Below are 27249 nucleotides of genomic sequence, written 5' to 3' on the forward strand. Positions count from 1 at the left end.
CTAAAGAGTCTTTAGAACTGGGTTTTAAAGAATATTTTCAGAGATAAAAGTACCTCTCTTAAATTTCATCTACACTTAGCAGTAAGTGTAAATTCTGAGAATGATATGGGAGGGCATGTGGCTGTGCTGACAAACACTGGGACATATTCAGAGCCAAGTCCACAGCTAGCTGTAGTGAATAGGGTTTATTATAGGGATTCGTCCACTCCAGCAATCAAGCCAACAGAAATATTTCAAGTAACTTTATTGTTCATTACATTACAGAAGGACAAAGTATGCACAAATAATAAACAATATCAATGATTAGGAGTGGAACAGGACAGAAAGGAACATGAGGGACGATCTATGCTGATCTGAAGGAAGGGCAGCAGTCTCACGGCACAATCACATCGATGTCAGTGAAGACTTCTATACTACTACAGTGGGGATGGCAATGGCGGTGAAAGTCATGTTCCAGCAGGTTCAGTCTCCATTCACGTCTGTGAGTGCTGGTCGCTTCTGTGATCGAATACCAGTGCTGAAATCAACACAAAACATTAGAATAGATCTTGCATGCAGCCACACAATTTATAGATCAAACAATATTGAAGAACTGGTCGTAATGGGGTTGGTACATACTACTAGTGGAAGGGTGCTTTGTGATACAGTATGACCAGAAATTATTGAGAATTTTTTTATTTAAAGATTGTATATTTGTTATTTTTTCACTCATTACTCACGTATTAAATGTGAATGTTAGCAGAACTCCAAATTCAAAGACAGGTGAACAGTTAGTATTTTGTCAAGTCACCATGGGGAGCAAAGCAGGCTTTAATGCTGTCACAATATTGGACCACCATTCTTTCATTTCAGCAATATATGTCAGTTTGTTATTGACATTTTCCCTCATAAGTCCCCAAACATTTTCTACTGGATTTAGGTCAGGGCTATAGCTTGGCAAATCTAACAATGTCATATTTGGGGTCCAAAACCAGGCCTGCGAATGCTTTGAACAATGTTTTGAGTCATTGTCCTGCTGGAAAATAGAAAAAATTCATAGATCACGTCAGCAGATGGAAGTAATGTCCCTCGAGAATATTTGTGTAACACTCACAGTTCATATTCCCTTCAAATACACAGAGGGGTGTTGCCTCTAACACTGATATGCCATCCCACACTGGACGCTGATTTTTCAGTTTGCTTGGGCCAGAATTTCAGTGTATTAGAAAACAGCCACACAGAACTTTCATCTGAGAAAGTCACATTGTCCCAGTTAAAATTTCTATGCACCAGTTCAACCTTTGCTCCTTTTGTTCAGGTTTCATGATTGGTGATGGAATTCCTTGACTTTTCTGCCAACCCATTGCATGCAGCTGAGTTCGCATTGTCTCCTTAGTTACAGATAGCCACAGTTCCTCTATCAATCAAATCTAGTCTTAAAGGTTTTTTTGGTCACTGACAGTCAATTTTCTGGGCCTACCTGCGCTTCTCTGGTGCTCAATGCCATATCCATTTGCAATATTTTTCAAAACATATTAAATTGTGGACAAAGGGATGACTGTTCTTACTGAGATCACTTTAGCTGATCTCATGTCCATGTTATAATACTCTAAAATTCAACTTCCTCTTCTCTAAATCATCCATACTGAGGATCACTGAAAATGTCTTTTAGAAAGTAAACAAAGGGGGATAAGCTGATGAATTCCTTACAAAGGTTTTGTCATGTTTTTAAGTTTTTGAACATATTTCAGTAATTTAAATGTGAAGTTCTATCTCATTTGCTTAATTCCTTTGTTGTTGGAGGCCTTGGTATGGTACAGATGCAATGTAATCAATATAAATAATAAACCCCATTCCTACAGCAACATCTGTCACTGTTAGGGTAAGTCCTCACTTGATAATTAACAGGTTGCTATGATACAGAGGGGATAAACATAATCTGCTACACGATTCCTGGTTCATCCAGCCCGGTACCTGCCTGGTCCATCACTACAGAATGACACTGAAACATGTGGTGAGGCTTTAATACCAATACACCGTGTATTTATTCCAATAAAATCCAGGATTTTTGTCCGACATGAATCTTCCAAAAAGCAACTGTATTAATGAAAGTGGAGATCATGGGTTACAAAGCTGTTTGTGCCCATGCCCATGGATAGCAGACTCAATGATGTTATATACAGGAATGTTTGCGCTACAACTGTGCAAGGTCTATGTTAAGGTATGGGAGGTATGATCACCTTGGACTGCCTGTTACATTGGCATCCAGGGCTCCGTTTCAAAAAGCAATCACAACACTAAGATGATTGTAGCTCCCATACTTTAACATAGACTTTCGACAGTCATAGCACTATGATTGCTTTGAGGAACAGGGCCCTGGACGGCAGCATGTCATCATGGATCATTGCTCACAGTATCAACCCCTGGAATTACTGCTTCAGACATGATTGTTTAGAGGCTGCCACCACAGAGCCAGAATTCTGAAGAGTGTGGAAGTAAGCAGGGATGAGAATTTTCCGCCTATCTGTGGAATTCCATCTATTTAATGGCACTGGTGTCGTTCATGATACATGCTATATTGTTTCATTTAACACAACTCCCAAGAGGCCTATGCCCATTTTCCTTTTTTTTTACGCATACCCATTCTCATCCCTGAGTAAGTAAGTAATCAATCAACCAAACACCATAACATAACTGACTAAGTGAGTTTGGCTTTATGCTGCTTTTTGCAATATTCCAGCAACGTCATGGCAGGGGACACCGTAAATAGGCTTCACATAGCATACCCATGTGGGGATTTGAACAAAGCTCGTTGGCGCGATGTTCCAAAGATTTAACCACTAGAATACCCCACTGCTATTTAGAGAACTTGGTCCAAGTGCACTGTCCTCAGTGTAGGGAAGCAAGCCGAGGTAATATTGCATGCAATACATTGCTGGGTCTAAGAAATCTACAGCAGTATATATATGGAATATATGTGGAATGCATGGACTGTCTTGGAGAGCATGGGTCCACTACCATATCTATGGTATACATACTGTAGAGTGGGTGTTGCACCAAGGCAGTTAGTGGGGTGGACATTCTAAACACTGTATATAGTTTGTTAAAGGAATCCTTATCCTGAATATGTGTAAATATGTTCAGTGTCAAACTACCTCTGATACAACATGATATTGATTTTTCCTGCTTACAAAATATCTGTGAAACTGATGTTTTCTTTTGTTCTAGTATTCTACAATTAATGCATTGGAAGGTTCCCTAATCGTGGATATCATATCACAGAATAGGTACAGTCAAATGATACAGCTCATTTCATGATGATACTGTTCCTGTAATCCTTTCTGGTTTGTACACAACTAGAGCATGCTAGTGCTGACAATTTTTATGGTGGATAAGAATTCATTTTTGTTTCATCTCAAACAGCAATGCATTGACAGTCATATGTAGAAATGAAGTAATATTTCCTCTACCTGCTTTTGTATGTTCAGACTCCTTGTTTCAACTGCCCCAGGAACCAATATTCTATATTCTGTCGACTACAGATCTGGTCATCATTTATGCAATAACGACATGTTACAACCCATCTTTTTCTCTCCACTTGATATTATGTCATGCCATAAACATTCCTGGAAAGGATTGTAATAGAAACTGATACTTTTCTCCAGACCATTTATTATGTTAATTTTTCAACACTTATCATGCTACACTAAAGCCTTCCCCATTACTCTCTAAGCTGTTCTCCAGACTATAAAAGGTCCTAGTGCCTTGGTGCAACACTTTAAACTTGCAACAAGCATACATTCTGCAGTACTGAACAGTGGATATATTGTTTTCAAGCATACATCTAAGCAGCTACTCTGATCCAAGATCTGTCTACTTTGACAACTTTAAACTCTTTACCAACAGAACTGTAGACGCTGGTTCACTTGGAAGGTGAAAGTTTAATACCGTTTACTACGAGGAGTTTTGGGTTCTTCAGATTGGGAACTGTCTTTTCCTTCCAGTAGAAGACCCTGCAGATTTTTCCTTGTGTGCTCCAGTGATTCAACTTGTTTAACATTAGCCTTGCTGCCACGGAGTGGGGTTGGAGAGCCAAATATATTGTTCTCTAGCTCGCTGAAACAGAAAACTTAATGATGAAACAAGTGATTGATATCATGCACATCAATCAAGACATCTGAGAGAGATGGCATGTAATCTGCTCAACCATATTGTTGCGACCTATATGTTTACAGGAATCCTCAGGGGTACATGAATTTTAGGACATAGGACACAATCATACAATGAAATACAGCTGATGAGTTACTAGAAATGCATTTTTCTAATTTCTGGCGGTAAGCCAAAAGTGATTAGGTCTAACGCACGATGACTTCAACTGTTTATCCCAAAATGCATCACAATCTTTACATTAAAACACAGGAGAAACAACCATTTCATCATAAACCTTTCATCTCTCATTTACCTGTTAACACCACAGTAAATCTGAGACAATCGGCTGAAAAGAAGGAAATGATAAAGTATGTTAGAGAGCTGGACAAAGATTTTATACCCATCAGCTTGAACTTGTGTTCGTGTGCGTCTGCCTGTTGTTGACTTGGCTGTCTTGTTTGCCTGTGGCATCTGGATTGGGGCGGGCGTTTTCACTGACTTAGCTACAAACAAGAAATAGTTGAACGTTCACCATGTGATCACTCATACTTAATAGTCCTGAGTAGGATTTTATTGTTTGTCTAATGCTGCACTCAGAAACATTCCAGCTATATTACAGTGTATACAACCATCTTCTGGAAGACACACAAGCATATTTTAAGATATTTGAGACAACGTGGTACAACATGTCTGCAATAAATGTTAAAGCATTTGCTACAACAACTGCAGAAAGAACATCCCTACCTCTTGTGGTTCGTTTGACTTTCACATTCTTCATAGATGCAGTTGTGTTTTCTGTTGTAGTCACTGTAGTGTCTAGAGCAGGTGTAACAGTTCCAGTTGCCTCCCCTTGACTGGAACTCTCCACCTGAGTATTCTGTGAGTCTGACAGAGTGTCAACGACACTGATAGCTATATCTGAGCTCTGGGAGTCCGAGACAACACTGGTAATATCCACACTAGTAGCGACTGTGTCTTGAGAGTCCGGAACAGTGCTGGTCTGTGAAGATGAGAGGGGTTCTTGGGTGTCAGTCACAGCACTTCTGGCATCAACCATAGCAGACTCATCACCTTCTGCTTCTTCAGATGTTGGCGCAGCATCAGTGTTGGTCTTCTCTACCAGCATGGAGTCAATACTAGCCTTGAACCTCTCCACAGCCTTTACACTCTGTTTTTCTTTCACAACCTGCAGAGACAATTTGTCCATCAACTGAAGCAGTTAACAATGCGATGTTTCAGGTTCCTTGTCATAGATTCACAAAACAGACATTTAATCACTGGTTTTGTGACCTTAGTAACACACCTGGTAACTGAAAGTGAGGGAGTTATTTCCTAGAAATAAACCGAGAAGAAAAGATAATAGAAACATGTTGACTGAATAACTAATACAATTGTTGATTGAATGAATATATAAATGCATGGATGACTGACTGATTGACTGATTACTTGATTAATCAGTTGGCCAAACATGGTTTAATGGAACTTTGAATAGCATTTCAGTCATGTAGTGGCTTGTCAGCTTGGTGAGGGGAGGAGCACAAAGTAACACGGATTTCCCTATCTTTCCTAAAGACCAACTGAGAAGAACAGAAGGGCCTATTTCCTTGTCCTGTTAGGCGCCACATGTGATTGTGTAACTGATGTTCTGCATACCTCTAGCATTTGGTCACAGAGCACCTGCATGTCCTTGAGCTGTGTGTCAGGGCTCAGGTCAAGCTGGTTCAGGAGGCGTGTCCACAGCTTCACACTGAAGGAGTCAGGGTTGGACAGGATCTCATTACACACAAGCACAGCTATGTGGTCATGTCCAGGGTTGTCCTGCTTGGAAACAGTGCAAGAAATACATCATCTCCTTTAACAACTGGAATATTATTTGAGTTGGACAGCATGCTGAGCTTGGTTTAATACAGCCTTGTCAACAGCAGATTGCCCGTACCTGCTCAAGGATGTTTTCTAAGACTTGCCAAACAATACTTCAAAGAATTGCACAGACATTATTATTTAACAATCCTAACAGTTATGTTACCTCTGTATAAGGCTGCTTGTTTAGTACAATATTTGTGTAATAACATTATCACTAGGGGTTAGTTTGATGTCCGTGGATGGCTTAATTGCCTTAGTGAAACCTATGAGCATGGATATGAGAGAATTAACCCAGGGTGACCAGGGTGAAACAGGACCTTAATCAAGTGTTACTGGTGTCAAGGGAAGCAGCTCTGTAGGGTTATGACTGGATCAAAGACAGGATTCAAACCCTGGATACACATCTTGGCAAGTGAGTGCTTGAGTTTAGTTTATAATGCTTTTAGCAATATTCCATCAATACCATGGTTGGGGACACCAGAAATGGGCTTCATACATTCTGCCCATGTGGGGAATCGAACCTGGGTCTTCAGCGTGATGAGCCAATGCCTAACCACTAGGCTACCATGGCAGTTAAAAAGCACTACTCTGCACAGATGTGTCACTTATGTGATTAGATCAGTACATGTCTTCCTTCCTCAATCTCCCCAAAATCAAATCAGACATATTACAGATTGGCTTGAAGACAGACAGTTCCTTCGTGTAGGTGAACTTTTAGATTAATATCAAGGCTTTCGACTAAGAGTGAGCCAAACATTCGAACAAGCATCTCAAAAATTAACTTAGTCAGATAGTTTGTACACAATAAGAAATAACATAAATCTCAAAATTGTGGCATGTATACTTAAAATGACATGCCAAGAGTATTTTTATGTTCAGTGGTATGGTGTTTTTGAACTTAAAAGGAAATTGATGAATTAATTGGTTAATGAATCCATATAGTAAGAAATCTGACATCTGATTGACTGAAGAATAAAAAAAAATCTGTATACCCTGTATTTAGATCTGGCAGTCGGAGCTTGGCTGAAAGTTCACATGATGCTACCTTATGTGGAGTTGACTCCAGATCCTGACCCAGAGAGGTACTGTATCAGGAGTAAAACCCTGATGTTAAAGCTTCTATACAAACACATTACAAATACTGTCTGACTAATTTTCAAAAGTTAGTGGCCCCTAAAGATCAGGGGTAGAATTGATCTTCAGTATACCTATGCTTGTTGTAAGAGGTGACTAAATGGAATTGGGTGGTCAGGCTTGCTGACTTGGTTGACAGATGTCATTGTATCAAGAATTTCTTTGATTGATGCTCCTGCTGTTGACTGCAGGATTGTCTGGTCCAGATTTGATAATTTAGGCACCACCACCATAAAGCTGGAATATTGCTGAGTTTGATGTAAAGCTAAACTCACTCACTCACTCAAACGCTGGAACCAATGTATGACAAGGTGAGGGACATCAGTTGTATTCTGCTGTCTCAAACATTGTCAACAACCTTCTCCATCATTTCTGGGACTTTAGCCCCTGACCTACGTTCCCAAAACTAGAGACTTACAGTGCCTAGACCCTCACAGGTATGGTGTTCTCTCAACAATTTTGGACTTACAGTGACCGGACTCTGTGAGTTCTGGTTGACCACTAGGAGTTTGGTGTTGACAAGCTGCACCAGGAAGTCCCCCACGTTGCCTACATTGACCTCGTTGAGCGGGCTGGATGTTGGGGCATTCAGCAGGGTCTTCAATGTGGGCATGAACGCCTCCTCAAACAACTCCTGGTTAGCCCTAGTGTCCAGGGAAAGAAAAGAAGATGACTGATGTAAGTAATGATGGATTATTCAGTGTTTTGTACAAAGTATCCATGATGTCAATAACTGACCAATCATATTAGTCTAATGTTAATAATTTGTGGAAAACACACATACCAGGTTGTTGTAACATAGCTAGCATGCATACAAACCTGAAAGTTTGTTTCTAGTTTCAAGATGGATGAAATTTGCAGAATATTGGAAAATATCCTGAAGATATGACTTTTGAAATTCAATCAAATGGGCATCTGTTTTATCTAAGGATATATAGGAAAAAATCTCAGAATCTGCAACACTTGGATTAAAGTCATAACTAATTCCCAACAATGTTGATGCTTGCAGTAGCTTCTGTAGAGTTAGGTATACAATGTTGATTATCTAGCCTCATGTCATCCTCGATATCTCCAGGATATACGTTCCAATAAGTCTCCACTATACCCTGGACACATCTACGGCTCTGCCAGATAAATTTATTACCTCCCTTTGTTGGCTCCGCCTTCTCATAGTAGCCAATCAGCTAGGCGGCCGTTATGACAGAGCTTGCCAGTGTCAACAAAGGTAGTGGTCGCAACTGCGAAGGTTTGCCCGCAGTGCATCCCAGATTTTAGGGAAATCATACAAACAAATTGACAGGTCCGAAACATTAAAACAACATATGCAAGAACGTCTTCTACCTCTGCCAGAGAACCTCTGCATGGTTTCTGTTGCCAAGTATAATCGGTTAGATAATTAAAAAAATGAAAGTGAGTTGTGATTGGTTCGCTCAACCTCCCAGTGTAGACACCTGACTGGATCAAAAGACAGTCAAGGGAGGTAATAAATTTATCTGGCAGAGTCGTAGATGCATCCAGGGTATAGTGGAGACTTATCGGAACGTATACCCTGGAGATATCGAGTATTGCCTCATGTAAGAATGTCGAGTTTTGATTGGTCCTCGTGACTCAGATAAAATACCATGTACATCCATCCCGATGAGCGACCGGGAGTATAAAAGTCGTGTACTCCTGCGACTGAGCCAGAGCCAGAGGCTCGGGGAATACAACCTTACTCAGGACTGATAAAACCCGTATTTCCCGAAACATGATGTGATAACTTATATGAATTATTGTTTTCACATGAAGAAGGAGCAAGAAAAAGCTCTGAAGCATTGTACAGCCAACTGAAGTTTTTGTTCACGAACAGTATCATGTAATGTTCATCCAATTTCTAAATGTCTTTTACATATAATCAGGTCGAGAAGAGTCAAATACTCAGTGACATTAAAAAATGCCAAAACATTCACATTTATTGATAATGTACACTACACATGCTTCTTTCACAGACCTGCAAGCGAAGGCAAACACTGGCAGGAAGGCTCCAAGACAGTGTCTGAGGTGGTTGTCATCCTCTGTCAGTGGGTTGTACCACAACAACAGGAGGTGAGACAGGAGTTTGGAAGATACCACTCGGCCAGACAGCAGAAGCTTGGCCATACCCTCTGCAGCAACTGTCCTCAACTCTGAACTCTGCAACCACAAGGTTCACGTGTCTTGTTAATAACATCTCTTGATTCAACAAATGGAACAAGGGGTTGCTGTGGAGATGGGATTAAAGTGGGGACCTATTTGGCCTTTAAATATTACAAAAGAAGTGTAGGATAGTTTGTTTTTGACACATGGTTAAAAGACTTGCATGTTGCATACCAGCTGTCACTGAATAGATATACCAGCTGTCACTGAATAGATTGGGAGGAAATGGAAAAACAGTTTGAATAGGGTGTTGAACATTAAGTGACCAAAGGAAACACCTACCTGTTATTATGAAAAATATTCAAGATGGAAATGATGCCACTCAAATGAAGTTTGCGACCGACTAATTCTTTCATATCACTCATACATACTGTCATTGAATGATAGATTGATTTCCAATACGAACGCCTCTGTGTGGTCCTCAGCAACAAGTGCCTCTACAAAAGTTCATCAATACCTTTGAGGGGACTTTGGGTTTAAATGGTTAAAATGTCCACTTGTCAAGCTGCAGACCCAGCTTTGATTCACTACATGGGTAAAATGTGTGAAGCTCATTTCTAGTTTTGACCAGAGAAGATCCGGGGTAGAATAGGTCTTCAGCAACCTATACTTGCCACAAAAAGTGACTTGTCATAACAGGCGATTAATGGGAGAGGGTGGTCAGGCTCTCTGTCTTGGTTGACAAATTTCATTGGTTCCTAGTTGCTCAGTTCCGTGCTCATGCTGTTGATCACTTTATTATCTGGTCCAGATGTGATTATTTACAGACTGCTGCAATATAGCTGGGATATTGCTGAGTGTGGTGTAAAATGGAATTTACTCATTTCTAGTGTCCCCACCACAACATTGCTGGAATATTGCTAAAAGTGGCGTAAAATGATCATCACTCACTCACTTACTCACACATTCACTCATTACCTCAGAATCAAGGAAGGCACTGAGAATGGCCACCAGTTTGGTAGCAATGTCTGCTGAAGCATCAGATTTCTTGGAGCTGGTGGTAGTGGCATCGGACAGTGTATTGTCAAGGGAATCTGCAGTAACCTCTGCTGTGTCGGAACTGGCACTGGTATTGCCCTCCTCAGCTGCTGTCTTGGCTTCCTGTCGCGTGATGCCCAGTCCGAACATGTGAACCAGGTCAAACAAGCATTGGAGAGCTGTGGTCTTCACCGTCTCTGTGTCATGTTGGGACACCTGGTGGCAGTGTTTCAGTATCATCAAGACAGTCATTTATTACACAATTAATCATGTTATCATGTTCTGAGCCTATGGTATACCTGACATCAGAGTTTCAAAATCATCAAATTATGGTCATTTATTTTATAATCAATCGTGTTATTGATGGGCCTTTGGTATAATCAATGGCAGTGCTTAAATAACATCATGTTCCTGTAATTCATCCTACAACTTATAATATGATCGATGGTCCTTTATTACACCTGACCCCAGTGTTTCAATTGCATCAAGTTATGATCATTCATTTAATTAAAAGTGTTATCGAAGGCCATGGGATACATATGATTAGTTTACTACTTTTAATCTTCAAAATTGTGATGTAATGTCTGATGAATTAAGGCTAAGGTTTCCAATAGATTCCAGTAGTGGTTTTCCAGTGTGAAGCTTGTTCTGCAGACAAAAATGGCTGTATATCAAGTGGTGCTCAAACAATGTACGCATTTACTGTGTCTGCAGTTACTTTGTTGAGGGTAAAGACATCATAAGTATTATTATTTTAAGGAAGGTTAAGAATGAGGTAGAGATGAAAGTATTAAAGACCTTTCCCGGTCAACAGTAGAGGACGTAACGTGTACGCGAGACGGTCTCCCGTTACGCGTACAAGTGACTACCTGAGAGGGGGTCACTCATACGCGTGACTGCCTGATCATAGACAGGGAAATTCTGCATGTCACACAAAAACGCGTCTAAAAGTGTTATTTATGAAAATAATTAAACAAAATTTGCTACAGTTGTTGAATGATGGTCAAGTTATTGAATGACGTGAATGAAAGCATAAAAAGAGGAAATTAAATTGTCAAAAAATGACAAAAAAGTGCAAAATTTGAGCAAAAAATGACGATATTTAACAGAGAATTTCACCTATGTACATATTTTTCAGAAACTTAAATTTAGTATTTTCTGAAAGCTCATTCATCGTAGATTCATAATATATATGCACTTTTCGATGCACACCAACGCACACCTGTTTGTTATTGTGTTGAAACATGTTTACTTTCTTCGAAACTGCGCGAACCGTCTCGCGTATAAGTGACTGGGTTACCGTGTCATTAATGGGAGGTAACTGATGCCTGACTAAATTGCTCAGTCAAAACATCCGTCTTGCGTCTTGGACTGTCCGAAGCGTACGTAATTTACATGGCGATATTTTTCTTACGTTACAACAATGAGGATATCATAAATTATAACAAAATCACGAATAACATTTTTTCATGCGGAATACTCTTTTTGTTGGAAGTATAATCATTGGAAAACACGACCACTTCTACCGATGTAAAAACAGTTTTACGTTTTATGTTTGCTGCTATAGCAGTAGATTTTAGACTTTTGACGGCACTTTTCACCTGTGTGCACATTTCACACAAACATGATCTTTATATTTTCTGAAAGCTTGTTCCATGCAGATTGACCTCGTATAAGTACTTGTTCGTGTACACGAATGCACATAGGTGTACAATCGCGATGAAACACATCTACTTTCCACCCACCGCTCGTCACAGACACACAAACGGCCTCACAATTTCGTTACGCGTACGAGAGACGCTACCCAGAGGCACGAACGAAAGTAGTCAGTTTTTGACGGCAATTTTCACCTATGTGCACATTTCACACAAACATGATCTTTATATTTTCTGAAAGCTTGTTCCATGCAGATTTACCTCGTATAAGTACTTGTTCGTGTACACGAATGCACATAGGTGTACAATCTCGATGAAACACATCTACTTTCCACCCACCGCTCGTCACAGACACACAAACCTTACTCACAAGATCGTTACGACTACGAGAGACGCCTTTTGCCACGGGAGCAGACCCGGTGCTCAATATGTTCACTCGCATCAAGTGGTAAGTAACTTCAGAGGACTGCATGATCTTTAATAGTTTACGTAAAATGTATTCTTGAACACACTGCATGCAGGATTTACCACTCATTTCCTTAAGTTTTATGTCATTGTCATCAACACGTAATATTATAGAAATACGATTTCTCGACTTCTAAACAGATGACGTGAATGTGATAAAAAGAGTTATTTAGACGGAGATTTATGTATTCATATGTATTGTTTCCAGTCTAAGTAAACTTAGCCTCAGTACTTTTCCTTACGCTCCACTACTGAGTCTAACAAAACCTTATGGGAGGTCGCGTCAGGTAACCTTTGGGACTGACCAATCGCGAAAGTGGACATTCGCACACACCTTTTGAACTTTTATCTCGAAAAGGTTCGTACCCGAACGATTCCGAATGTTATTTAGCGTATGATCGCTTCTGGATGATTCACACGGCGCACATTACAACCATGACAACAGAGTAAACGGTCTCCGAAAACAGTGTTTTGGCAATATTCAAGGGATCTCATCTTGCAGAAATATTAGCCAATGGTAACCATGTCAACAGAAACCCCAAAGCGTATATACCGCAGGTCAAATATTTTTCAAATGTATTTTCTGCGGATTGTTGTTTGTGGAGAGATCTGTGCCCCTAAGTAGTAGCCGTTGTCTGATTGGTTAAATCTATATAACCGTCTCGCTATTGATTGGACGGTCATAGGTCGCTCAAAGGTTGCCTGATGCGACCTTCTGCTAGGGTTTGTTAAACTCAGTGGTGGAGTTTAAGGAATAACATTGAGACTGAGTTTACTTAGATTGACATTGTTTCAAAGCTGTATTATTAGTCAACTACAGCAATAAAATCAGTCGAGCCATCCCTGTTACACACGGAAGATGCCACTTCCCTGAGCAGATTTTGCTCACCTACATATCAACTGAATTTTTGTCACAACTGAATAAACATGATTCTGTCTTTTACCAGTTTAACAACACAGAACAAAATAGTTAGCATTTAATTGTGCGTTTTTAAGTTTACCACGGACGATAAAAACATCGTAAGCAGGAAACTGCACAGTGGCTGGCCGTGTCCACAAGACAGCCGTGTCAACTGTCTGCAAATATGCTGTCTCCAAACCCAATAAATGGGTATCCAGTCTCCTACCTGTATATTCAGGGCTAATCAACTGCAGTCATAAACTATGCCTGACTGCATCCTCTTCATTCCGGCTTAATCATTGCTGGAAAACAGTGTCGTGTGTGATATTGCATAATCTGCGTGAAATTTATTTGTGTTTCATTCTGTCAGGGGACAAATACAATTCGCCGTACTGAAGAATTTTGAACATGCACCTGTGTCCGAGAATATATAACTATTTCCATAGTTATACTAAATACATATAAAACATTCAGTGAAAGGTTACGTAATTATGACAAATAATGCAAAACTCCCTGGTATACACATATTTCTTCATTCTGCAGATGATGGCTGAAAAGGCTGTCCAAACCAACATGCTGGACTGTAGCTGGGTCTGGTTGTCTTCCCCTGTCCATGCTGTCGCCCAGGAAGGAAAACCCTTCCTATTTCACGCATATACATAGAACATATATTTCTGTGTTGGCTTTGAATGTATTGTTTTTATCTATGAATACTGTTTAAATCATCTACCAAAGTAAAAGATAGGAAAGCCGATGATAGTGTTGACAACGACGCACAGCACTTTCAAGCACTCTTCGAAGATAATCAGTACAAGAAGAACTCCTTCATACCAAAACAGAACACTTTGAAAACATTATAACATTAGGCAATAAAAATCTGTTTATAAGTCGTCGATCAGTAATGCTATGGACAATATTGTGAGTTTGTAATCATCTGGAACAATTTTACTCCTTTCTTCCTCATGAATATGTCATCTCATTATCATGTGAGAGATCGTTATCACGTGATCAGTTCAATCGGAATGAAGTAAGAAAACGCTATTTTGCCCACCTCCATGCGACTTGAATATTTGTCACCACAAAATAAACATTTCTATGGCCTTTCACAGATTATCAAACACAAACAGGAAACGGAATACATGTAATTAACATTTAATTATGTGTTTTCAAGCTATCATAAAATATACCTCGGACGACAAAGGCACCGTAAACAGGAAATTACACAATCGCCCCCCCTCGTGTCCACCAGATAGCCGTGTAAACTGTCTGCAAACTCATTAGATGTACAACACCCTGAAGTAACGTGCTGTACTGCATCACACCTGTTGCCTGTCTCCACCTGTATATTCAGTGATACCCAACTACATTCATTAACTATGCCTGGCCGCGTTCGGCCCAGTCTTCACTCCAGTGTCACTTGTGTGATACAATAAATTGCGTAATCCAAATGAAAGTTAATTGTGTTGCATTCGGCCAAAAAGATGAACCAAGACAAGCTCAATTCGCCGCACTGATGTATTTGAAATATGTACATGTGTTTCATAACCATAGCTGTACTAAATACATCTAGAACATTCAGGGAAAGCTTCATACATTTTCGTTTTTATGACAAATAATGCAATGTTCCCTGGAATGTGCGTGTCCCCTCATTCTGCTGACTCCAGGCGGAAACGGGCATTTGGCCGTTCCCAGTCCAACGCAGCATGCAGGATTATACATGGGGCCGGTTGTCTTCCACTGGCCATGCTGTCTTCCAGGAACGAAAACCTTTTCTGTTTCAAGCATATACATAGAATATGTGTAAACAAGAAAGTCCCAGTTTTTACCTGAAGTAGATCTCGTAATGTGTGTTGTTAGTTTTGTTGTAGAAAAGGTATGTATGCAAATACGTATGTATTCGATCTAATTGAAGTTACCTGTATGTGTACAGGGTAAGTGAAATAACACATTCTTACCTTAATATACTGTGCACACTGAAGGGGATGGAGGAATGTCTTCCAGAATGAGGGATGTTACGCAAATCGCCGACATGATGCACAGTTCTTCAGAAAATGATGATTTGTAGAGTTAGCATGAGCTTACCGAATGCGTAATGTATCCGCCAGGTCATATGGAGTTTGATCGAAAGAGGGGGCGAAAGATATTACAACCTGCAGGGGGCGTTAAGTTTCCTTACTTAAATTTGTATTTTCGTACTTTTTTCATTTCGAAATTATGTCACAAAGTGTAATTTCTTTTTTTAAATGCCTTTATCAAATCATGTCAATTTCCGAAGGCATAAATTAGGTTCAAGTTACTTATATGCATTTTCATGATGAACAAGTCATCATTCGCAAGCTGGACCGTACAGAGGAACACCATCCTCAACTTGCAATAAGCAAACACGAGATCAGTGATCCGCTTGAGCGGCTCACCAGAAACCTTATAACAGTTAGCGTCTAATTAGTTTGTTTTCTTCCCAACTTCTGTCATTTTACACAATACACATCTTTTTACAGTGGTCTTAAAAGAAACATCATTTCTCTTTCAAGAGGTTCAGAAACGTTTGCATTTGGTTCGGTTCCAATGGTGAACACTAGCTAAGACTACAAATCGGTTTGCTATAATCGTCTTGGCAATGAAGTATTGCAGATTCATACCCGTGGAGATATTCAGAGAGATATGCATCATAGCCTAATTTTCATACATCAATAACATTTTTTTCAGATGTGTTTACAAAATAGTGTGTATACCGATGAAACTGCATGCTCACTTCCTTCGGATAACACCTCACATACGAGGGGTTCACGCTTCATTTGATTGGCTGAAACAGTCTGAAACAGGGACTGTATGTTCTGTAAAACAGCATGCACGGCTAATGCGGGCATAAACTGATATGTACTCTGGAAGATACGATATCCACATGTCAACACCATGAGCTGTAATGAAATATCGAAGCAGGTATTTTAGTATAACACTAACACGTACGTCACTTCCGAAAAATATGCAAATGATTTAATAGTTTTCGCAGGATTACTTTTGACGAAATTGGCAAAGTTTTGATTCATGCAAGAAGCGGTAGGGGTCGTATTAGTTTCAAAATATTCTGTAACTTTCTGCAAGATGAATACGTTGACATTTCCACCAGTAATACATTCAAATGAAATAAATCACCTTTTCATGAGCGATGAATTGATTTTTGTGTGATTGGCAATGGCATATGTTAAAAGCCGACCTTGGGCGTGGTATTCTGTTTTCCCGATGTTTTCACGTGCCGAAAAAATCGAAAATACAGAGGCCAAGTATGCATCAACCTAGGATGATTGTAAATATTTTGTCGGACAAACAACTTGTATTCTGCAGGTTGTAATCTGTTCAGTGCAAATGACGAAAGCGTGGCATCCGAGATCGAAAAACCTGATCATTCACGACTGTCAAGTACCCCACCACCCTTGGGGATTTTACGGGACGCTTTAATTACCCTGCATCGTGTTCGCACCCAATCGAGGTGGTTCCACGGTGATTGAATTAATTAGGGGGAAGCGCTTCAGTTAGTACCGCGGAGCGCACCGTCTCGCGGACAAGAGACGATATGCCGTCTCGCGTACACGTTACGTCTCGGACTGGTCAAACTGATACATTCAAGGGTCTGTAAAAATAACTGAAGACTGATCATCAACTGACCTCTATAAGTAGCGGCAGGTACTGCATGACTACCTCCTCCTTGAGTAGACAGCTGAGTCCTAGTGCCTTGATGGCAGCATTACGTACATCAGATTCCGCATTCTGCACACCAGGCAGCACCTGCAACCGTGTGATCCATACAGACATGAGTGAGTGAGGTTAGTTTAGTTTTACACCATACTCACGAATATTCCTGACATATGGCAGCAGTCTGTAAATAATGAGTCTGGACCAGACAATCCAATGATCAATAGCAAGAGCATTGATCAGCGTATTACCTGACTCTCCAGAATCATGTGCAGGTGTCAGTGACTTAACTTTGTATTACCTGGCTCTCCAGTAACATACAGGTGTCTTCAGTATGTATTACCTGACTCTCCAGTAACGTACAGGTGTCAGTGTCTTCACTTTGTATTACCTGACTCTCCAATAATGTACAGGTATCAGTGTCTTTAATATGTAATACCTAACTCTCTCGCAACATGTGTAGGTTTCAGTTTCATCACTTTGTATTACCTGGCTCCTTAGTAACGTACAGGTGTCAGTGTCTTCAGTATGAATTACCTGACTCTCCAATAATGTACAGGTGTCAATGTCTTCACTTTGTATTACCTGGCTCTCCAGCAACATGTGCAGAGTGGGCGTCAATGTCTTCACAGGCAGCTGTGTCAGCAATTCACTGATGACAGTCAGGCACTTAAGGATGGTGAAGGGATCATTCTGCAGGACAATAGGAAACTGCTTGATTACCATGGTTATAATAAATAATCCATAGCCTAAAAAACATCCTTTCATGCATCTATACCTCCTGTGTTGGCTGACATTTAAGGCAAACCCCAGATTACAGTACTGTTCCACCATAAATACTTGAATAACCTTCCACCTACCTTCTCTGTGCGTATTTCCTGTGACTGGGGCTCTCCTTGTTCCAGGAGTAAGGATCTTTCAGCATCCAGCTCAGCTACAGACCTCTTCAGCTCTGCAGCTCGAGCAAATTCCTGATTTCTCACACACTCCTCCAGCTCTTCCTTAGCTTGGTGCTGTCGCACTCGGATATTGGCGATCTGCAAGTCAAGAGTGAAGGTTCAGTTTTAATTGCAGAAGCAACACGATCTTTTGTTAAGCATGTTTACTTAAATAGTGCATGGATGAAATCAGCTTTAACAATACCTTCAAGTCCAACTGCCGCCTCTCATCTCTGTCCAGTGTTTTCTCCACGATGGTGATTGGCTCTCGTATTTCGGAGATGGTCTCAGCCAGGTAAGCCACCAGTGTGTCTGTGTTTGACTTCACCAGGTGCAGGGTGGAAATGATGTGCTTCATCAAGGCGTGACTCACATGGTCGCAGATCATCATGTCATGGAGTAGTTTCTCCAGCTCACGCCTGTAATGAGTCAACATCAAGTTACATGTTGGTGTGTTGACAAATACCACCCTCAACAATATTCCACACAATCTGTTTTCATAGTAAATAACCTAACCTGAATTGGAAAAAAAAAGTGGTTGATATTATGTACAGAGACCATCTATTGTACAATGTCATCCATCAGGTCATAGAGTTCACCATGTAATGCAGCTTCCCACTTTTAACAAGCAATTTAGTGATTATTCCAAGGTGCCAAAATGGCCTGCCCCATAGATGATTTAGTTCAATAACTGTGAACAAAACAGAGACAGTCATCCCTTGCCGTAACGTGGATTTTGTGGTCCATAGATGACAGCCCTTGTTGACACACTGGAGTAATATCGAGACTAGGTACCACCACACCTGACACAATACCCTGACACCAGTTTGACAAGTCACTGTCTTATTTCTTTAACCTTTGAAATTTTGCCCTGTTGGGAACGTTAAACACCAACATTCCACTCTCAAGGCATAAGCTCTCTCAACTGGACCATTGATGCAGTCTAATCGGATTCTACAGGATGACAGACCCTTACTGACTGGTCTGATGTGATAAGTCCCTGTGAATCGGGTCACTTTGCAACCATCCTGATCTGATGGTTCCTTGTACATTAAGAGAGAGACTTGCCGACCATCCTGATCTGACAGGTCCTTGTACATGAAGAGTGAGACTTACCTATCAGCCTAATCTGACAGGTCCATGCACATGAAGAAAGAGACTTACCGACCAGCCTGATCTGACAGGTCCATGTACTTGAAGAGAGAGAGGATCTGTTGTCCTATGTATTCGAGCTCCAACTGTCTGTCAAAGTCTTCACCACAGCCTGTCAGCCTCTCCAGAAACCTGCCAAGACATGCAGAACCATTTCAGTGATATCAGCAAGTGAAAACTAAATATGGGAAGGATATCCTCAAAGTCTGAAGGATGTCTCAGACAGATCCTATCAGTGAAACTCCCTTGCACAGGGGTGATGCTGAAAACCCTACAAACACAACCATGGCTAACTTGGAGCTGAACCTGTATGTATGATTTGATCCTCATGGTCCTCAGGGACGATACATTTTTTTCAGTCTAAGTAAATAAGATGGCTTTTTATGAGCAGACATGGGTGGAAATAACCCACTGCCCGTTGTGCCGGTGAAGTGGTTATTTTTTGTTGAGAAAAAAAGTTTGTATATCACACTGTATCAGTATCCAGTTGACTTTCCAATGTTAATAATGTTGCTTAGTTAAAAAGCGAAAAAAGAAAACAATAAGAAAATTGCCAGGTATTGTGGAAAAAGCATCAGGCCAAGTGATTTTGCATGTGGCACTGTACTGGAGTCCACTAGCAATTTTAAAGTTATTTCCACCCCCGAGACGGAACACAAATGATTTCATACCCATACCATGACCTGACTTACTTTCTCACATATTTGCACAGTACAATACAGGACGGCAGGACTTTATCCAGCTGCTCCTCATATGAGACGCCCTTCTCCTGCACGAACTGACACAACACCCGCCAGTACATGGCACTCTCACAGGTTAGCTTGTCATCAGAGATCAGGGTCCTTCAACACGATGCAGCAGAATAATAAGGATGTGTTCATGTTGTGGGTAATCCTGGTATAAGTACTGTAGCTGAGGTCTACCAGCAAATTTAACACTACTGACATCTGACTTTACAATGCCATTGTTGCCACTGGTGAATAGTATGGACTGCCTGATATCTTTCTGTAAAACTAAAACATTTTAAAAATACCATCCTAACTTGTTTCTGGTGACATGAATATTAACCAAAATGAATGGACAGATGTAATGAGATAAGAATCAAGGGGGACAGGTGAATGAATGTTAGTGACCTATAAATAATTGATTCTGGGGCAGACAATCCATTGACTATTGCGTGACTAGGGTGCCATAACATGCCATCAACCTGTTACAAAGTCATGTCTTACTACCCAGTTCACTTCATCAGTAACCGATTATGACCAGCACAGGCCCCGACAGGCCCGCGAGAATCTAACTCATGGAGTCACAAGGATGTTTTGCCGAACTAAATGTCATCATGTATACATCTGTGGTGCTGAGACAACACTTACTCTTCACCCAGCAGGTCAAAATTGTCCACGACCTCTTCCACAGGTACCTTCTCAAACAGCTTGTAGAGCACCTGCTGACAGACATCAACTGACTGCTCCACATCCAGACTCTGTAGCAGCTGTAGCGCACTGCCCTGGAACTGTAGCAGCCATGCCTGTAGCAGCTTGGTAGCACATGCCTCCTTCACCATGTCTGTCAAGGAGAGTGAGTGAGTGAGTGAGTGAGTGAATGAGAGGGTGGGTGACTGGCTTGTTGCTAAAATATGTAATCGTGATATTCCAACCATGCAGGACAGTCTGTAAATAATCGAGTCTGTACCGCAGTCCAGTGATCAACAGCAAGATCTTCAATCAACTTTGATACAATGACACGTGTCAACCAAGTCAGTGTCTCCCAATCCTGTCAGTAGCCTCATAAAAGCATGGGTTGCTGGACACTGAGTAGGCCACATGCTATCACTGTTAATTATTGTGGTTTATTCAAGAGCATGCTTGACATGCACATCCAATGACCCCATTTTCTGTTTAAAAACAAGGCCCCGCACAAGACAGTTTTCACTAAGAGGGAGTGTGCGAGTGAGTTTAGTTTTATGCCTCACTCCAGCAATAATCCAGCTATGTGGCTATGTCTTTAAATAATCAAGTCTGGACCAGACAAACCACGAGCATCGATCTGCGCATTTGGGAACTAATGACATGTGTCAACCAAATCAGCGAGTTTGACGACCTGACCATGTTAGTCATCACTTACGACAAGCATAAGCTGCCTTTTATGGCAAGCATGAGTTGCTGAAGACCTATTCTACCCTAGACCTTCAAGGGTCACATGGCGACTATTAAACATACATACAGGGACATTGCAGTTGGTTAAAATGTGTGATAACTTTACTCTTATAACTAATCCTCTTGCAACTGATTCTGAAGGTGAAAGGTCATGTAAGACCAAACAAATCGGGCCTGACCTGCTCTGTCACTGAGGCCATCCTGCAGCAGTTGTATTCTCTGGGCAATGGAAAGTGCCTTGATGTGGATCTTCTCTGCTATGACATTATACGCCACACGTCTCACGGTGTCCTTCACATCACGTGTCCGCTCAATGATCGCCAACAGGGTCTTGGTGGAGGGGGCAATGCATGACAGTACAGCTCGTCGGACATCTGGGTTGGGATCTCGACTAATCAAGAAGAGGTAAGCTGGAAAATCATATAGATCAACAATAATGTACGGTGAAGGCAGGCCCCAAAATGATTGTGATATTCAGAGATTCAACATGTGATCAGGTGAAAATTCTTGGCTACAGACCCACATTGCTCATAAAAGGCAGCTGATTTGTAATTCAGTGGTCACTTTGCAATTCAAATCTGTTACATAGTACAAAAACACAAATGACCCACTTATTATCATTAAAGCAGTGGTAGAAAGGAACTATCTTTCATTCACTTGTTTTGATATGAATGATATAGCCTTTAGCAATGTCATGGCTTTGTGCCATCTGCATCTTGCAAAAGGTATTGTTATAAACCTAGATAGGAAACCTTCATATGTTTTGGTTTGAAATACAGACAGACCAACGAGAATCAAATATATTCTAAGTTCATAGTAAAATGCTATGCCATATCAACAAAAAGCATACGTTTTACATGAATTTGAGTGGTTAATAGTTATGCTTCTCTCAGGAATACTGCAGTCATTTCTAGCAAGTGACACCATAAACACTTCCACAATCTTTATACATGGGGAAACAATACTTGGCCCTGACATGACAGGCAGACGCATGGACACCTAGCAACCCTGATAAATGGGCTTCTTACAGTATCATTGTTACCTTTAATGACAGGACAGTTTTCATCGGTGGGGTCCTGCAGCCTTGACAGCGCCAACACAGCATGCATCCTGACAACAGGCACCTTGTCCCGCAGCCGCTCTAGCATGGATGTGTAAATCTTGTCATACAGATCGTCATCGATCTGAGCCTCATCTCCTAGGTTACTTAGCAGCTTGTTGATTAACTGACAACAGCGAAATCGAACTCCCCTCTCCTTTGCACTGTGAGACTGTAGAACAAGCAAGGAAAACCTGTTAACACCTGCTTTTGCATCAAGAACATTTTGAAAGTAATATTAGGATAATGCATAAAGATTTGGTTGGTTGGGTTGCTATTTAACACTGCATTCAGGAATTTTACAGCTACATGGCATATTGAGTCTGGACTAGATAATCCACATGATCACTGACCACATGAGCCTGTTCGTTACAACTTATGACAAACACAGACTGCTGGAGATCAGTTCTTACCTGGATCTTCATGGGACAAATTTGGTGTGTGGAAAGGTAACTGATGTACAGAGAACAGTAAATCATGAGGTAGAAAGGTTGCAAATATCTTTACTTCCCTATGACAGAGATATATAAGCTAAGAAACCTGTAACAGGAACTCCAGAATAGTCAGGAGGAACTTGTTCGACTCATCCTCCATCTCCGCCACATTCTCTTCCCCCTTGTCTCCTGCCCCCTCTTGTTGCTGATCCTGTCGTTTTGTGGTGGCGACGGCAAACTTGGCAACAAAGTCAATGGTTCTCTCAACAGCAGCCTCACGCTTGAACACTACCATGGAGTATTTCAGGTAGTGGACAAACTCGGTCCAAAAGGCATCAAACTCCATCTGAAAATTGTGAACATAACAGTATTAAAAGAACATAAGTGTGGTAATTGTTGCTCAAATCAGATATGATGTTTTCCTTAAACATTATTGCAAAACAATACAGTTATGACACGACCTGTTCAATAATTAGTCTTATTACCTAAGGGTGAAAATATCGGGGCTCATATTTTTCATATGATGCTCTGGGGCAAACTATCTTTTTGCCATTGTGATGTAATGTCAAGAACAATACTCTGACATCATGTTTCTTCTGTGACACTGAGTTCTACGAGGGATACACTGATATTAAGGCAAGAGTGTCATATGTTCATATATCTATTGTGAACCCAATGGACACACACATAGCTGTAACACATATCTGCCCAAAAGTAGTCAGAAAACATGAGAAAACAATAACACTAACAGACAAGAGTGAGTTTAGTTTTATAATACACTCAGCAATATTCCACCTATATGGTGACAGTCTGTAAATAATCGAGTCTGGACCAGGCAATCCAGTGATCAACAGCATGCGCATCAATCTGCGCAAATGAGAACCGATGACGTGTCAACCAAGTCAGCAAGCCTGACCACCCGATCCCATTACTCACCTCTTACGACAAACATAGTCGCCTTTTACAGCAATCATGGATTGCTGAAGGCCTATTCTACAACGGAACTTCACGGGTCACAATAGACAAGACCACTGTTCAGGTAAGTGATGGAAATCTAGACTTACCTTATTGTTTTCTTCCCAAACAAGCTATTTCCACAAACAATATCCACAACTTATTATTATATATAAGACAGAGTGTGTTCTTGTACATACATACCGATTGATATATCTTTGCCATGGACTTGAGGAGTCGGTTGTGACACTGCATTCCATCTTGGCACTGGTCAAACACATCCAGAAGGGTCATCTGAGGCATTGTGGTCTGGAGAAGTTTATGTCATCATGATTATATCGGATCATTCAATAAAATCTATTAGTGTTAGGAATGTGTTAAAATCTCATAGCTGATGATTGTATTGCTCATGAAATGTGAAAGACAAGACCAACCTTCCAAAATCGTTTGTGTTTGATTGTGAGAAAACATGATTGACTGATTGGTCGTTTAGTCACTAACTATAACCAATCTTTGATTATTTAAATTATTCGGACCACAAGTAATCTATTATAATATAGACTTGCACAACATACACCAAATATATCACTAAACAGGGCTGTCCACTGCCCGGAAAAAGCATACAATATTATTTCAGAATATTCAGATACACTATCGTTGAGTCATGTCATTATCTGTTGGGAGCTAAAGTGTTATAGTGACTGCCACTGACTGTCCATGTATGTTCCGGAGTACAGTTTACTTGTTTAGTGTCCTTCATTTTGTCGTCATGAATATTGGGGAAATAATGTATGAGAGAAAAATCACTTGTGCTTTCAGTTAATTAACTCTGAAAAGAAGTATAACTTGTGAATTGATATTTAGGTTTTTAAGTATAGGTTTATTAACTAAACTTGTTATCATGGTTATACTGTTTCCCCCAAGGTATTACCATGCTTACTGGTCACTGCATCAATGTGCATAAGCAGTGACCTTCATAAGACAAACATTACGTAACATTTTCAAAAATATGAAGTTTAATTTAATCATTGTGTTGATATTGTTCTTTCATAATATTAAGGTTAGGGGTCTAATCTAAAATGATAGGTCGGTGTTAATAAAAAATAAATAAATAAAATAGACTTCGGCAGTTCGGGGGATGGGGCAATGCGTGGGAGATGGGGGTGTATACTTGAGAGCCAATATTCTCAGTAAATCTTTTCAGTGAAAAAGACGGGGGTACGGGCGGAACTCTTTCCGCTGCATGTTTATTCACAATGCAAATAAAACCCGACTTTACTTGTTGTGAAAAAATATGGGATTTGGTTTGTTTCAACACTGATTTAGACGCTGCAAATACTACTACGTTTGAGCACGGTGTAATTTCTGCCAGCATTTGGCAACAGTGACCACAGCTACCCAACAGTGGTAAAAATCGGAAGAACTGTGTCGCTGTTCGCACATCATTACAATAAGGACTGTACAAGACAATTCTGACTATCATTTGCAGTTCCTGTCTCAGTGCTACCTGTGGTTTACCGACGACAGACTGTCATCAAATCTCAAAAGCGTCGCCTCTTGTTTATAGTTTTCAAACTTGTCCGCCAATAGATGTACTTCCGGTCACGTGACACTGTTCTTAAACTGGGTAAATACGACACACGAGTTTATTTGTGCGCAGTATGTATAGACTAACGCCCAGTTACTCCCAGTTAGAATAGAAATGACAACGACGCAAGGCATGTTTTATTTTCCCCAGCTGTCTTAGCTAATATCATAGAAACAGAAAATGCCAAGATGCAAAAGAGAGGGGAAAATATGTACCGGTAAATGAAATAATTATGACGCCACGTAGTAGAGAATGGCAGATGAAGGCCGTGGGTCTCATTTTAGCAGGTATACTCTACAACCTCTATATAGGCTCCCTGATTTTAGTAATATACCCCTGTAAAAGGATATTCATTTTAAATTTGAGATGGAAAGAAAATGAGAAATATATTGGAGATCATCAATGTTGATATGATAACAATGGATCCTTTGAGAGCGCATCACCAGTAATGGTTCTTGAAAGATGATTGGTGCATGATGTGATATATGCATGTGTTCAGTTTTCATTTTCAAACCAAAACAATAAACAATATATCTGCATATAAAGCTACGTACCCTGCAATGCACTTAAACAATGCGTATTGTATGGACGACGTACCTTGAGGTAGTGTGAATAGTCTCATTGTTTACACGCACAAGTGTTTAGTCTCTATAACAAGTGTATGGGACATAGACAAACACACCACATCATGGTATGACACCCCCGGAGCGATCATTCCTCTACCACGATTGGAAATCATAATATATGCACACATCCTGCCCTCAGGTAAACATGCACGTCTACAACGGAACTTATTCGTTCTAGCAAACTAGCCAGAGTGAATGAATGAGTGAGTTTAGTTTTATGGCTTGTAGCAGTATTCGTGCAATATCACGACGTGGGACACCAGAAGCGGACTTCACACATTATGCCTTTGTGGGGAGTTGAGGGTCTTTGTGCCACCACGATATATTGCATGTATGTATAGAGTATGCAGTCACAGCTGGGGAAAAGAGACATGTAAAAGTTACTGTACTGTGTGGACAATGTACAGTATATGACTGACCAGAAACAGCGCTTGTGACTAAGTGTAGCATATGAGTTACTTTAAGGACTGTTTAGCGCAATGTAAAGCAAAATATCGGTCATTTTCTTACCTCACACATAAATGTCGTTTTCCGATTGGCCATACGCTCATCTGTTATTTTCAATGTACCCTACTCACAAACGAGGTATATTGGAATGTACCCCGCTGCCAATGGCAACTCATTCGGTGTTTCGTGGTAGTACTTCTTTATCTCCAATAACATTGAATCACGCATGATGCACTGAGGTAACCGATCTTTCGCGACTGCAAATCGATGGAAGGGAGACAACTCTCAATTTGCTTTTCATCTGACGTCTGTAAAATCTAGCTATGGCTGCGAAAAGATTTGCCTCGCATTCCTTTAAATAAATTTTGACAAGACGTTCAAATGTGAATATTAAGAAGGGAAATTACAACGCGACGAATTTATTACGACAATACCTACGGGAAAACCCCCCATTTATATGCAAGATTCGAATCGTTTGATTCATACAGGTTGGCTTAAGTGTACGATCCGATACCCATGCACACAGTTCAAAATAGGCACCGAGGTGATCGGTAACATAAATACGTTGTTCACTGGTCCCTTGGGGTCCATGAGTTGATGTACCCTCGATGTTTGTTTATTTTTTCGGGCTCACGGATCATAAACCTCGAGGGGACATCAACCCATGCCGCCCTCGTGACCAGTGAACTGTTAATATACACACGATCATTGGCATGAAGAGATGTGCATGTGAGATTATTTTCAAAAAGTTAAATCCTGGAAAATAGGTTATGGTGCCAAAGTTATATGAAACTTGATCTAGGCGCCATTTAAGCAACCGAAAGGAAGACGAATTAAAATACACGAAGAAAACAAAAATGCAAAAA

At 40.6% G+C, this 27249-nt stretch overlaps 1 protein-coding gene across 2 annotated transcripts; it reads right to left on the minus strand.

The window, feature by feature from the left end:
• Positions 1-225: 225 nt before the first annotated feature.
• On the minus strand, positions 226-25351 carry LOC137264845 (condensin complex subunit 3-like). 2 transcript variants are annotated; one of them, XM_067800189.1, is made up of 20 exons: positions 25230-25351; positions 23927-24031; positions 22875-23114; positions 22278-22506; positions 21415-21645; positions 20453-20645; positions 19772-19921; positions 19092-19211; positions 18133-18346; positions 17850-18026; positions 17575-17682; positions 16963-17082; positions 10219-10494; positions 9116-9297; positions 7595-7769; positions 5782-5946; positions 4873-5314; positions 4529-4631; positions 3928-4095; positions 226-517 (listed from the first exon to the last, which is right to left on the minus strand). In XM_067800189.1, the coding sequence occupies exons 2-20, from the start codon at positions 24023-24025 to the stop codon at positions 463-465; spliced, it is 3447 nt and encodes a 1148-aa protein (XP_067656290.1). In that variant the 5' UTR covers positions 24026-24031; positions 25230-25351; the 3' UTR covers positions 226-462. The 2 variants fall into 2 exon arrangements, with proteins under 2 accessions (XP_067656290.1, XP_067656291.1); XM_067800190.1 differs by having other exon boundaries at positions 228-517; positions 3880-4095; positions 25230-25328.
• Between the last annotated feature and the right edge of the window lie 1898 nt (positions 25352-27249).

The sequence above is a fragment of the Haliotis asinina genome, chromosome 15, assembly GCF_037392515.1.
Source record: "Haliotis asinina isolate JCU_RB_2024 chromosome 15, JCU_Hal_asi_v2, whole genome shotgun sequence".
Taxonomy (NCBI): Eukaryota; Metazoa; Mollusca; class Gastropoda; order Lepetellida; family Haliotidae; genus Haliotis; species Haliotis asinina.

Coding starts and splice junctions, on each gene's coding strand:
- LOC137264845 (XM_067800189.1), bottom strand. CDS start 24,025: ATGCCTCAGATGACCCTTCTGGATGTGTTTGACCAGTGCCAAGATGGA. Junction 19,212..19,771: donor CTGTGCAAATATGTGAGAAA/GTAAGTCAGGTC, acceptor ATGTCTTGGCAG/GTTTCTGGAGAGGCTGACAG. Junction 9,298..10,218: donor GTGCCTTCCTTGATTCTGAG/GTAATGAGTGAA, acceptor TTGTGGTTGCAG/AGTTCAGAGTTGAGGACAGT.